General features: G+C 40.2%; 1 protein-coding gene across 1 annotated transcript in view; it reads right to left on the bottom strand.

Moving 5' to 3' along the window:
• The window catches only part of PCLO (piccolo presynaptic cytomatrix protein), a 398,487-nt gene that overhangs the window by 124,521 nt on the left and 259,307 nt on the right, over positions 1-14,659 (bottom strand). The window contains exons 6-7 of the mRNA XM_040343440.1: positions 9,332-13,994; positions 6,993-8,977 (exon numbers count right to left, since the gene is read on the bottom strand). Of these exons, the coding sequence (XP_040199374.1) occupies positions 6,993-8,977; positions 9,332-13,994 (6,648 nt within the window). The remainder of the gene's footprint in view (positions 1-6,992; positions 8,978-9,331; positions 13,995-14,659) is intronic.

Here is a 14,659-nt window from a genome sequence, read left to right as displayed (position 1 = left end):
TTAACCACTGTAAATAATACAAAAGTCCCAATAATCCACAACTGAATGTGCATAAGCCAAGGGAATTCTTCCTATATCTGAACTGTGTGGTAAAACCAAAAAGTACACACTCCTTCCACCAGGGGGGACACCTTGGCTTCCCTTGGCTTATGCACATTCAGTTGTGGATTATTGGGACTTTTATAATATTTACATTGGTTAACCATGTTCACTTATTTATGCATTTAAATAGTGTATTATTTAGTTTCGATTTCATTGTTATTTCATATATGTTTGTTTTTAAAAATATTGTTTTTCACTCACGTATTTTGCACATATATGTTGTATATTTTCTCAATTTTTTCATAGAAATTTTGCGTATGATCAATATTAATTTTCTAGCTCTGTACCTCATATTTAAACACTTTTCTAATTTTGTATCCACAATTTTTTGGTACTGGCAGCAATTTTCTCAATCACTTGATTTAGTTCAGCGCAGTATTTTTTTCCAATTCTTTGGTTTGTTTTTCTATCTTTGTCTCATTGTTGGATTTTTATTCTATTTTGCATAATGAAGAATGCATTATTGAGGGAGGAAACACTCAAGGTGGGGAAAATACTCAAAATACCAAGCTAGGATCTACAGCAGGGTAGACCTTATCAAGGGCTTCAAGAAGCATGTAAGTTCACACTTCTATGGCCCACTGGGGTGCAATAGGGCACGTAATGCTTTACATTAGCTTGCATTATGGTACTGTATTCTATTCATTATTTTGTTTTCAAAGAATATGCTTATTTTGTTTCCAGAGCAGTACAAATTTATTATAAGAACACAATTGGGTTGATTTACTAAAACTGGAGCGTGTAAAATCTGGTGGAGCTGTGCATGTTAGTCAATCAGCTTTAATGTTTTAGTTTATTCAATTAAGCTTTGACAAAACAAACCTGGAAGCTGATTTGTTTCTATGCAGAGCTGGACCAGATTTTGCACGCTCCAGTTTTAGTACATCAGCGCCAAATTGTCTTAACAATAGAATAATGTTAAAATTCCACAAATCATATTAGGGCTCTTTCACACGGAGCGGATCCGTATTGATCCGCTCCGTTAGTCCGTTTGGCTCAGCGGGGATTCCTCCGTTAATCCCCGCTGAGCTGTCGGCTGACAGGGTGGTCAGCCGACACACTGTGCAGAGACCGCCCTGTCTCTCCTCCGCTCTCCCCTATGGGGAATCAGATGAATACGGACCGCCTGTCCATATTCATCCGATCCGATCCGTCAGACGGAAGAAAAGCAGGGTTTTCTTCCATCTGAAAAACCGGATCCTGACGGAGGCGGGTGATTACGGACGTTAGCGGATGCTCCATCCGCTAACACCCGTGATCCCATAGGGAACCATTGTAAGTCCGTAAACGGACTTATGAAAAGCAGACCGTTCGTCCGCTGGTGTGAAAGGGCCCTAATGCAAACTGTCCTTGATCCTAAGAGTAGTGTACTGTATGTACATTTTTAATCTGTATAGACATTTGAGAGCTGGCATTGTTGGCTTTTTTTTTAATGCTGCCTTTCTTTTCTTTTTTTTTTTAAAGTGTATTTTGTGCGTGTACTCGAGAGAGGAGCCGGACTGCAGGAGTTGGGAGTAGGCAGGCCTCCCCCAGAGGCAATCTGCCACCCTTCTCCATGCCCCGGGTGGCAATGGCGGGTGTGTGAGGAGGTCCTCCCACACAGCCCGCCCTACCTGCTCCGCTTTGAAGCCCAACGGGGCAGAGGGACTCCCTATAAGGGAATGAGAGGATTTGCCCGCTCAACCAGCCCCGTTAGTCCTTCGCCTCTCTTTTAGAGACCGCGTGGTCAAAGTGCGTGCATGTTAACCCAATTTCGAGTGCGTGTAAGTGTGGTGGTTTTTGTGGGAGGGGGTGGGTGTACTAAGCGCAGGCTTACCTCGCATAGCACACCCACCGGGAGCCGGGCTGTGACCACCAAACTCAATTCACATGTAGCCGAGACCGGGATCTGAACCCCTAGCTGCAGAGGTGAATGGCTTGTCAGCGCAGTGCCAATCGCGTTGAGCCACCGCAGCTCCACAATTTGCTGCCTTTCTTTAAGGGATTTGTAAAGTCTTATGGTGTTTTTTCACCTTAATGCATTCTATGCATTAAGGTGAACAACCTTCTTTGCTGCAGCTGTCCCCAGAGCTCCCCTTTGTTTTTCCTGAGCTCATCCGTTCCAGCGATGTGCATGCGCTCAGCGGCTCCAGCCGCTGTCTCTGTCCTTATTGGACAGATTGATAGCAGCAGGAGCCATTGGCCCCCGCTGCTGTCATTCAAATCCCTTGCACAGAGCAGGTAAGTATAACATGTTTGTTATTTTTATTTAAAAAAATCTAACCTTTTTAACCCCTTTCATTTCTTGGTAATTCACTATCCTTTAATAAGCAAGAACATATCAGGGTGTCAAGACAGGTGTACACATGTTTGCTGTAGGCTCGGTATATGATTGATCTTTTCTCCTTTAATAAATCACAGGACAGACAGACATCTGCATCCTATAGTTCGTTAGTGAGTCAAATTATCGAAGACAGGTAAGTCATAATTTCACAAAGTTCATATATAAAATGGAAATACTACATACTGTAGGTTTGGAATATATATTTTATTCACCCAAACCTACAGGTACATAATTTGTAAAGATGAAAGATAATATTAACGGCCAAAAATAGTCATAAAACAGTTCACAACCCAGGGCACTGCTATCAAAATCTATTTTAAATTGAGAAGGACAAAACAATAAACCCATGCTTTTCTTCTGTAGGGTAATGAAGGTTCTTTGAACTTCCACCATCCTCAGCTTCCACTGCTCTCAATGGCCATCATAATGAAGAAGGGGGACGTCTTTCATAAGCTCCTAGCTGTGATTTAGGGGCTTTCACAGGGCTGAAGACTCTCTCCACCCCAATGTGACAATGTTGGGTGATTCAACTGCTAAACACCATGCACCATCACAGTCACTTGGGGGAAAGGGGAGTGAGTCACATGCTTCCCAAGCCCAGGAGTACAGGGCGTTTCCCTCTTCTCCTGCTGACAGAACAGGGCAGTGGTGGAGATGTGCAGTTATATAGTTGGTAAGGTTGAATAAAGATAACAGTCCATCCAGTTCAACCTGTGTGGGTGTGTTTGTGTAGATAATCATTTCCCATATCCCTGTATATTGTGTTCACTAAGATGCACATCCAAGAGTCTTTTAAAACTATCAATACTTCCTGCTGACACCACTGATTGTGGAAGTGAGTTCCACATCCTAAGCCTATAGCACCTGGTATTCCCTGGTGGTCTCCTATCCAAGTATTAACCAGGTCCAACCCTGCTTAGCCTCTGAGATCAGAAAAGATTTGATGTGTTCAGGGTGTGGCCATAGGCTGTTGGGCAGAGCACAATTGTTTTTTTTAAGTGAATATGGCCTACAGGTCTAATTCTGTTATGGCCCCTGGCTTTAAAGACAACTTAGCAGGTTGCACTAACTTATGACTAATAAATTAATTCTTGTGTGTTTGAGCCCTTATCAACATGGACAAAATAACAACTGGGCACTGGTGGGGGTGGAGGCATTATGTTCCTGGGACAAAATCCAAGCAGGACACCCTGTTATATTTTCATCTTCTTAAGTAAGCCTTATGAGCATACATGAGGGTTAAGAAGCAAATAAAAGGATGAAAAATATCTTTTTTTTTTGTATGAATGTGTGCAGTGGGCTATGCGAGTGGTAAATTAGAAGGGGAGGTTACGTTTTTGTTTCCATTGGTAGTTTCAACCTCTGGACGCTCTTATTTAAATTCCCTAGGCTACAGATATGAGTTAAGCTGATTTTTGAAATGTTAAGCTGTCATTTTCAATTGGATAGTTTGTACTTACTGAACAATAATTAGGAAACAAATTTAAGCGGAATAATTTAAGCTGACTTTTCAGTATTAATCAGCTCTGTACAGAATTATTTTCTTCACTATAAGAGACAATTAAACTCCATGGGCAGTTGGGGTGACTATAAAGACTGCAGTACATCTGGGGAATATGGTGTGGGGAGTATATATTATTAAGTAATCATTTTTGTTTGCAACATATGTCTCAGTTTTGTGCCTTTCTTCACTTTTGGACCTGGCTTCTTTTTTGTCTCTTGAGTCCCTTCCCCATCCGCTGCCGGGGGGGACACAGGCTTCTGTGTCTCTCCCTATGCCCACTTGGGATGTATGTTACATCCTTTAGGGCTACCCCCTGGCCGCTGTGTTTTTTTGACTCCTTACCACATTGTCACCCTGTATGTCCATCTACTATGGTACAATCTTGTTTTTTACAAGGGATTTTTTTTCCCCTCTGTTATGTTCCTCTGGGTTTTGGTGGTGGGGCCTTTTCTTCCCCCCCACCTTCCTCCTTCCCCCTTGGGTGTCATCTCTTGGGGATTGTGTCTGGTTTTGCCTTTGGGTTTGGCTGTGTCCCTCTGGTAACAATGCCAGTTTGTGGACGTGGCCAGGCCCGGAAGCAAAATGGCCACGGAGGAGTTTCCGGTTTGGGGGTACATCATTTCTCTCCCTTTATTGGGGGGTTTTGTGCCGTCAACAGATGCTCTCCCCCGCTCCTATTTATCCGCCGCTTCATGGCCTGGTGACCTCTCCTAGGTGGGGGGCGGCCGGACCTGTGGCGCGGCGGATGCCCTGGAGTAAGATGACCGTGGCGGAGCTTCCGGTTCCGTCGCGTAAGCCATCTAATGAGGGCCCTCCAGGCACGTCGTGTCTGTATGACACGGCCTATACTGGACGCCGCATCGCAATGACGCGGCCCTCCAATGGTCACGCGGTGATGTGAAACCTGTCCAATGATGGCTTTCTATGCATGTCGCGTCTGGATGACGCGATGGGCCAGTGAACACCCCATTCGAGTGAACGTGGCTCACCAATGGCCCCGCGATGCTGTGTACCATGGTGGGAGGGTTGGTTTGGTGTGTGGGGTGTTTTTTTTGAGGGGGAGGGGGGTGGGGAGGTCTCTCCACCATCACCTGGAACGAGGACCAGGTAAGTATATAAGGACGCCAAGGGGGGCATTGTGGTGTTATTCCCTCTCAGGTGGGAAGACAAGGAGGTGTCATAATAGGTATCTCCTTCAGCCATACCAGCATTTGCTGTTTTGTGGGTTTCTTTCCTGGACCTGGCTCCCTGTCTTTTGGATACACAGATCCCGTTTGTTTCATCCTAAAGACTCCCGTTTTTGTGATTCCTTCTATAAATATCTGGTAAACCTTCTTTGGATACATAGAGGAAAGTTTTTGTTTCCTTCTCCATTGGTGTTTTTTTCCTATATATTTAGTAACCCTCTTATTTTTGGTTTTGGTTTTTGTCCCTCCATTGTGGTGATATGAGAAAGAAATTTTAAACACCATTCTGCTTGAATTGTTCTTATTCCGCCCCCTATGGGTTGTGGGGACTGAGAGCTTCTTGAGCGTCTGGTACGAAAAGTGAATATTTTCCATCTGGAATATAGTGAAGGGCATGGCCTGAGACACTGGGTATATACATATATTTGTCTAAAGGAAGAGTGAGTCATTATATCTACATCTGGGGATGTGGGATGGTGACAGCTATTTTTCTGGAATATTTGAGATGTATGTATTTGTTTTTCTCATTTTAGATTTTGATACTGTTAAATCACCCTGAAAAAGAATGTTACACATTCGAAATGCATCGGATCATCCGTCTTACTTGCCACCAGCCCTGTGGTGACGAGCATTGTTTGACGGACAGTATCATTTTGATATAAAATTTTCCTTTGTACATCTTCATGTTTTATAATTGAGATTGTTTCTATTTATAAATTGTGTAATACATTTTGTATTTTTTTATGAAATTTTTGAGTTGAATACTTGTTGCCTTAAAAATCCCACTACTTCTGAGGTCTTTTCAGTTTTTTGTTGGTGTGAGGAGTATACCAAAAAAATTCTAAATACATTCTAAATATATATATTTTTTAAAAGTGTCAAGTGATCCTGTTTAGCTGTATTTTTTTATTTTACAGCTGCAGACCAGGAGTAAGGATTACTTCAGAGGTTCAAGGTGGTATGGTGGCTCAATTACAACAGAGAGTGCATAAAGCTCCCATTGGCTTCTGCTGCTGTCAATCAAAAGCTGTGATGGGGATGTGTTCCAGTGTCTGTGTCAATGGACGCACCAGCGGGACTCGGGAGCGAGCCTGCACTTGTGCCCTCATGGAAAGTGGCTTTTCATGGGGGAACCTGATGAAGCGAAGGGGCTTGGAGCACCAGCAGGGGACCGCAGAAAAAGAGGATCGGGGCTCCTCTGTGCCAAACCATAGCACAGAGCAGGTAAATATAGGCATGTTTGTTATTTTTATATAAAAAAAGGGTTTACAAACACTTTAAGTCACATAACACTGGCAATAAATTTCCTCCACAAAAAAATCATTAGATATTGTACAGGAATTATTATTGTCATTCAACTTCAATAGGGGAGCTACAGATTAAATTATTATGCGGTAAAGAGGTTACCACTACATCCCATAGGAAATGTTACCAATATTACAGAGGTAACAGAGATTGAGAGCCTTGTATATCGAAAACTAGAGCTCACTAATTACGAGTAGGGAATGCTAAAAATGAGAACAAAAAACATGTATACTAAACATACATAATTACATGTATTATAAAAATGTATTGGAACATAACAAGAGCTTTAAATATTTCAACTCACTAAGATATACAGATGTTAAAATTAACATGGCTGAAAATAATAATCAGCATAGTAAACAATGAAATGCATTGACACATTTTGTGTATTTTATTTGTAATTTTTTTATACTCTAAAAAAATATATTTGAACTTTAACAGATATTGCAGTAAATGATTTTAACTGTACCAGCTGTAAATTGACTAATTTAATATCAACTACAGCTATTGGCATGGAAAAAATATATATGTTTCATATAATACATATTTAGTAAAATAAATAAACTCTTACTGTATATCCATCTGAATACTGGAACTGTGTTCTAGAAATGTCTTCTGCAGTTGGGCTTAGAGGCTTAGGGTCTGATAAGGAGCGTTGCATAACCTTTGCACTTTTTGGACTTGGCGGTGGAATCTGTACATTATCAGTATGACTGCCGATGTCATCAGATATTGTCTTAGAATATGGAACAAAGGCAGAGTCTAGAGCCTTGCTAGGTGAAACAGGAGAAATTGGTGAATAAAGAACTTTTGGAGATTTTGGAGGGGACGGTGTGACCTGCAGAGAAGAATCGGCTCTAAGATGTGAGGAGTAGCCTATTTCTAATGGAGTTGGACGTCTTTTATCTCTTTGTGATACATCAGCCATATACTGGGTACTTTGTCCATCTGAATCTGTTTCAGTTTGGCAACCCAGACTTTCTCCTTTGTAACTCTTTTCTGGAGCAGAAATATGTTTAACTATTTCAACTTTTGAATCAACCTTTGCTCTTATAGAAGGTGTTCTTATTGTTCCCAGTGGCTCTGTTTGTACTGAAGTCTCAGAAACCGTTTGTATAGCAATGCTAGATACTTTGGAAAATGATCTAGATTTATCACCATCAGGAGTTCCATCAGAATATTTTCCAGTTCGCGATTTTCTTCTCTGCCTTGCAGGTATATCCCAATCATCTTGATCCTCATCATCAGTTTGCACACTTGTATCAACTCCCTTTTTGGACCTTCTTCTTCTTCCCGCATATCTGTTTTCAGCTGCATCCTCATCATCAGTTTGTACTCCACTATCTACAATCAGTTTGTAAGATCGGGGTTCTTCCTGTATAGCACCATCTAATTCATCATACATACCACTTAGTCTTGGCATTGAACTTCTCTTCTTTAGCTGCCTTTCCTCATTAATCTCCACATCTTTTAAAGACATTTCTGAAACAGAGCTAAATATACTTGGCCTTTGAATATACTGTGTAACACCATCTGATTGTACAGTATACCATGCTTCACTTGGAGCAACCTCAATGCCTGCAACTGCTGTTGATGTAGTTGCTATATGATCAACATTCCAGAACTGTCCATCCTCTGATGCTGTATACTGGCCTTCTAAAATCACTTGCTCAGAAGTTGTTTGAGGAAGACCATTATCAGGATCATAGTTGAATTGGTACAACTGGCGCAATTTTTGCTCCTCTAACTGCTGGTGAAGTTGCTGCTGAAGTTGCTGAATCTGCTCAAGATGTAGCTGTTGCTGAGCTAGTGTCTCTTGTCTCATCATAAATTGAGCCTGCCTTTCCTCCTCCTGTTGATATAATAGGTGTTGCTTCATGGACTGTAGTTCCTCAAGTTTTTGATGCACCATTAAAGTTTCTTGTTCTCTGAACCTTTGTATTTCCTGACGTTCCCATTCCAATTCCTCAGCTAGTCTTTGCTGTTTTAGTTTCTCCAGCTCTAAGAGCTCACGCTGCAAGTGAAGGTTCTGTTGTTTGCCATCCTCAGATGATAATATAAAGGATGACTCATCTTCAGTCAATTCAGAGTAGGTTTCAGATTCAGATGTAAAAAGTGAGACAAGATCAGCTTGTGTGCTTCCTGCAACCTCATCAGGATATGTTTGTAAACTAGTTTCAACCACTGACATTACATCAGTCATATCTCCAGTTCCTGAAGTAAAAATACTGTACGTCCTGGGCAGTGGCTGACTCTGGTTCAAGCTTGAAGTTATTGCATCACTGGTAATTAAGCTGGATAAGTCATTCGCTGTTGTACTGAAAATAGAACCAGGTTGTGTGGTAATGGCAAATGTTGAGGGCACTGGACTGGCAACTGATGAATAGACAACTCCATTAGAAGACCTTAAGACACTTCCCATACCATATGGTGAAACTATAGAAGGAGACATTCGTGCCTGTGAATACTGGGGTGCACTTATTCCAAGGCCAGAAATAACTTGTCTTGTCTCTGGATATGTCCCTGAAGTCTTGGTTTGGTATTCCAAAGCCTCACCTGAAATTACAGGGTATAGTTACAGTCCAATTGCTATAAACATTCATGTCTAGTGGTTCGGAAAGCCATCCAGTCTTGATGAAATAAATGGATAGAATTGCATGCAAATCTCCAAGGATAATGATTTACTTGGACAAGAAGCAAAATCATATTTGGAACATGCAGGCACATGCATGAGCCTGTGAGCAAAACATATACATAAAATGGAAAATAAAATACACCAGTACTCAAAAATACTTTGCCACAATGTTGCAAAAAAAGACAAAAAAATAAAATAAAATTGCTATCCGGACATGAGATGGGGAACACCATAATCACATTTTAAGGAAAGATTTGCTGGCACATCATACTGACCTGAAGTCACTTTCCCAGATGTAAGGTCTACAGCAACATCAGCTATTCCAACAGTATAATCAAAAGTATTTTTGCTTTTGTACAAAAAGAGTCCAGCTTCAGCTAAATTTGTGTCAGACATAGAGGGTTTCATGCCCCCAATGCCCCTAAATCCTGAAACCCCAGAACGATTATATTGATAATGGTCATCTCTGTACCCAAAACGGTCTTCAGGTAAAGTTGTGGATGGTTGTTGAGATATGCAACTTCTTCCAAAAGGTAAGTTATACACAACATCACAACATACTGCTCTTCTGCCTGCAGTTAAGTCCACAGGTTTATCATCATCTTCAACTATTTCAGTTACAACTGCTGAAGTTGTATCATCCACAGTTACCATTGTTTTAAGGGATTTTGTTGTGCTAAGATCAACTACACCACTATCCACTGATTCTTGAGATGTGGATATATCAATACAGCCATCTGTTACACTACCTGAGGAAACTGAGAATGGTTTTGTCACTGAATGTGCTGGAACCCCCATGGATAAGTTAATTGGCACTTCTGTTTCCACAGGAAATCCTACATATTCTTCTTCAAATTGTCTTGCAGTTGTGAGTTGCAAAGGTTCTTTCATTGAATTCCCTAGATCAACAAGGCTATCTAAACTTGATGTGTAACTTACAGTTGTTGCAGATGTCATCACAGTAACAGATTCGGTAACCAGTATAACAGAAGAAACAACAGGTGATGCAGTGCTAAGGTTTACAAGAGCAGGCAAGACAGCACTCATTGGCCGACTGAAAGACCCATGGGCTGCAGATTGGCGCTTTCCATCTAGTGTTGCAGAAGAGAGATCCATGCAGCTATCAGTCTCAACCTCTGTGCTTTTGTAATCTACCTTGGTCAAGGTGCGTAAATCCATTACATCACTAGATTCATTAATTTTTTTACTTTGGATTATTTGACTCTCCTCTATCATTGTCTTTTCAGTATAAATAGTTCCTGGAATGCTAGGGAATTCAGACAGTGTGCTTTGAGGTAAAGAGGCAGCAGATTTGCTAATTTCTTTTCTTTTTGTTATATCTGATTGTTGAGACACTGGTACCGTCTCACGTCTAGTAAAAGGTATAGTAGAGAACACAGTTACTGTAGATTGTGGAATTTTTTCATTTACCGATGCTTGCAAAGGCCAGCATGTTGTTGTTTGAGTGATATAACTGTCAGTTGGGGTACCGGGTTCAGATGGCAATGTTATAACAACATACGTTTCCAGTGAGGGTTTTGTTAATCTTGGTGAGGATTTATTAGAATGAGGAGAAAGAGGAGATGTAGGTGATGGCAACACATAATCTGTGGTTGCTACCAAGTTTAAAGTAAAAGGCGTGGCAGAAGAAAGTGCTGGTGTTTTTTGTTGTGCTTGTGCTTTCTTTTGCATAGGAACATGGGGTTCAGAATGCACAGGTTTTGTTACTTTTTGAGGCTTAGATGCTTCCACTGGCCTATGACTGAAGACTAACCCAGCTGGAATTGAAGATGGCTTTGGAGGAACTGGCGGGGGTGCAGCATGAGATTTGGCCAGATAGGTGGAAGTGTTTGCTAACTCTGTGCTAGACACACTTGTAGATGTTTTTGCTGTAGATGGAATTTTAGGTGCAGGCCTCTTTTTTGAATACACTGCTGGCTTAGGTTGAGTTGCTGGAGGTAATGGTGGTGGTGGAGGAGGAGGAGGCTGAGAAGGAGTAGGAGCATCTGTAGGGGTGCTCCTAAATAAAGACATTACTTTTGATGTGACAGAGGGAACTGTTGATATTACTGATGGTAGTTTTGGTGCTGTGGTTACTGTATCTGTAACTGCTGTTGAAGTTACTGTGTGCTTGGTTGACACTGTATAATCAGTAGTTATTTGAATATCTTTTTTCACCAAGGTGGTGTGAGTAACTGCACTGTCCTTTGCATATGTTTTGCTTTTTGCTTCACATTTGTCCAAATCTTTTTTTCCAATTTCAGAGCTACTCTGTACATCATCCATAGAAATTTGCTCTGTTTTGACATCTTTGAGCTGAGAAATATCAGGTACTGTAATAATAATATGATCTAAAATAGATTTTTCAATGTCTTGAGATGGTATTTCAGTCTGAGTAACTGAGGAGTCAATTTCTGAGTCAGGTTTTGTCTTAGTTTGAAGGCTGGCATTAGGTGACACACTTTCACTGGAATCAATTTGGTCATTCACAAATATTTCAGTACTTTCTGAAGCAACATTTTCAGAAGCTTTTTCTGTAGCATAGTCGATGATCATATCATCCTCAAGTTCTGCTGTAAAATGCTGTGTTATTTTAACATCTGGAATAGAGATTGCATTAAGGGAGGTAGATTCTTCTGAGACAGAATACGTTTCTGTTTTATCTATATCTATTGTAACAGAAGATACTACATCAACTTTACCATTAAAGTCATTTCTAGGCTGTGTTGGACTAGATCCTGGCGTTAGCTGTACATTTTGGCAGCTAATAAAGTCATATAAACCTGAAATGGTATCACTGGATGCTCTTTCATCAGTGTTATCCAAATTAATAATCTCATGACTTTCTGGAACAATGTAGGAACTTGAAACTATATCTTCTTGAGGCACAATAGTATGAAATGTTTCTGTTGTAAAACATTCATCTTGTAGGTTTGCAACAGTCTGAACAACATTTCTGCAAATGTCACCTACAGAACCATTTTTCCGTTCTTTTACTCTATATTCCTGATTCTGAGCACATACTACATTGGAATCTAAGCTTTCATCATAATTTTCTTCGACTAACGACTCATAGATATAATCTTCAATCAACATGCCCCCATATAAAGGTTCTTTCTCAAAGACTTCCTCTGTTTCCTTTTCATTCTGGTACCGTTTAGCTTTATACAACATGTCTTCATATGCTTCCTCAGCACTTTTTAGAGCTTGCTGCCCATTTTTGCTATCTGATATAGAAACAGTTGTTACATCTGTAGGAGAATATAATGACACCGAAGTAGGCAACTTGTATACTTTCTGAACTTCTATTATTTTTTCTGGACTTATTTCAAATCCCTCTGGCTCCGATTCAATACTAGGGGAATACTCGGAGCATGATGACCTATGGAGTTCTTCCATCTCAGCTGCTTGACGTAATTCTTCAGTTGGAGATGCATCTTCAATAGGGGAAAGATTACTTGGTGGCGTTTTTGGTCTCTCTCTTCTACGCTGTGCCCTTAATTCATCTTTGTCTTTTTTGGATTTTTTACTAGAGCTTTTCCTTTGCTGTTGTTCTATTTCCCTTTGCTTTTCTTGCTCTTTTAAAAGTTCTTCCTCTTCTCTTAGCTCATCCTCTTCTGAAGAGTCTTCAATAGTTGGAAGAACAGGCCCATGGGATCGATGCCTAGCTTTTCTGTGCTGTTTGCTTTCTCCTGACATTTTCTTATGACTTGGACTACTATCACTGTCTTCATCCAGTGAGGACACTGATGTAGGTGATGTGCCTGGGGTGAAACTTGAAGCATGGAGACTTGAAGATCTTTCTTCACGTGACCTGTCCTCTGGAGAATCTGTTAAACTTTCCATTTCCAGTTCTGGCTCTTCATCATAATACAGTGTAGTAGACTGTTTAGTAGAGTCTTCAGAGTAAGTATTCGAAATTGTGCTATTTAGTTCAATAGTTTTAAATCTACGAAGGCCTCCACCGCCACTAACTGAAATTTCTTCACTTTCCTGACTCTTAGTTTCTCTAAATTTTGGCTCTGGACTCTCATCATATGTTTCCTCATCTTCATCTTCTTCATCATCATCATCATGCCATGAATGACGGCGTACTCCATCCTCATCATAACCTGTACTAACTTTCTTTGTTAACCGTTTCGACTTTGTAGTTATTGTTTTTGCTTTATTTTCTTTTTTCTGAATTTCATTAACACTTATTTCTTTCAGTTGTGTTCTTATAAACTCATCATCCTCAGATCCTGATGCATCCTCATCAGCACTCATTTCAATTATTTGCTTACGAATAAAGTCTTCATCATCTCCAGATCCTTGACTATCATCATGTTTAAAATCATCACTACTTGATGATCCATTGCTAGTTCTTCTTTTTCTTTGTGGAACAGGTGAAATTTCACTTTCACTGCTGTCATCTAGGGAATCACGTCGTCTATGGGTAGCAGGATCTTTTCCTGAACTTACGCCATCTTTCTGAACCTTCCATGAAGCCACATTTCTTTTACTGCTGTCTTTGAATGTTGCCTCATCTTCTTCCTGAATTTCTTCAAGTTCTTCATCTTCTGAGCTGTAGGATTCTGGAGTGATTGGTAATATCCTAGTTTTAGGTCTGTCATAGGTCTGTCCAATATTTTTTCCATATAAATCAATGCCTTTTTTCTTTTTCTCATCAGTGAAAACACTTGTTTGAGCTTCTAAAATTGATAAAACTGTGCTTTCTAACTTGGCTAAGTCTGATGGACTCGAGGGGCTAATTTCCTGTGAAAATGTCTCCTTTTTTGTTTGCTCCTTATTCAAATCTTTTTCATCACTTGGAATTAGACTTGGTATTTCTCCAAGTGAACCAGATATGCCATCTGATGAATATCCTGTATCACTTAGGCCTTGTGGGCTTTTCTGTTGTTGCGAATTTGAGGTGTCCGATTTATCATCTTCTTTTTCCTAAAAAAACAAACAGAAAAATGAACGTTTCTATGAACCAAGACGTATATTAAAAAACACAACCATTCTAAACAATCTGGCTATCTGATAAGGTTGACACAGAATATGTAATTTACTAAAGACACATAAATTGTTAAATTTACAAGGGTATCTTCACTTTGTAAGGGAATTTTCCTTTAGCTTAGTGAAAGAGGTGAAGCTCTGCTGACTTCCATCAACCAAATACGTCAAGCAAAATTACTGTTTTATTTTCCTTGCATGTGATTTGGTATTTTTTGCAAATTACATTTCATCACATTATCTAAGCCAAGTGAAAATTCTTTTGCAAAGTGAAGTCTATTTGCCTTTGGTAAATCACCCCCATGTGTCATCAATATATATCATCTAATGCAGAACCCCACACAACATTTTTGGTAGAAGAGGCATAAAAGAGACACATAAATTAGCTATGTGCTCCTGTTTTCATGAATATATTCAGTACATAATGTACAGAAGTACAGAATTCTGCAGTGAAGTCATCAACTCCTATTTTATGTCAGAAAATTTCTTTCAACCTTGACAGCTAATTTCTAATGCTCAGAACAGGCTTAGAGGCAGGAAGAAGATGCTCAGCTCAGGACACTGTCAGATTTTAATAATGGGAGAGCAGGGTTAAAGCTGGTCAC

Source organism: Rana temporaria, chromosome 3, assembly GCF_905171775.1.
Source record: "Rana temporaria chromosome 3, aRanTem1.1, whole genome shotgun sequence".
Lineage (NCBI taxonomy): Eukaryota > Metazoa > Chordata > Amphibia > Anura > Ranidae > Rana > Rana temporaria.
The sequence above is the reverse complement of the archived record's forward strand: the minus strand, read 5'-3'. Positions and strand labels throughout refer to the sequence as shown.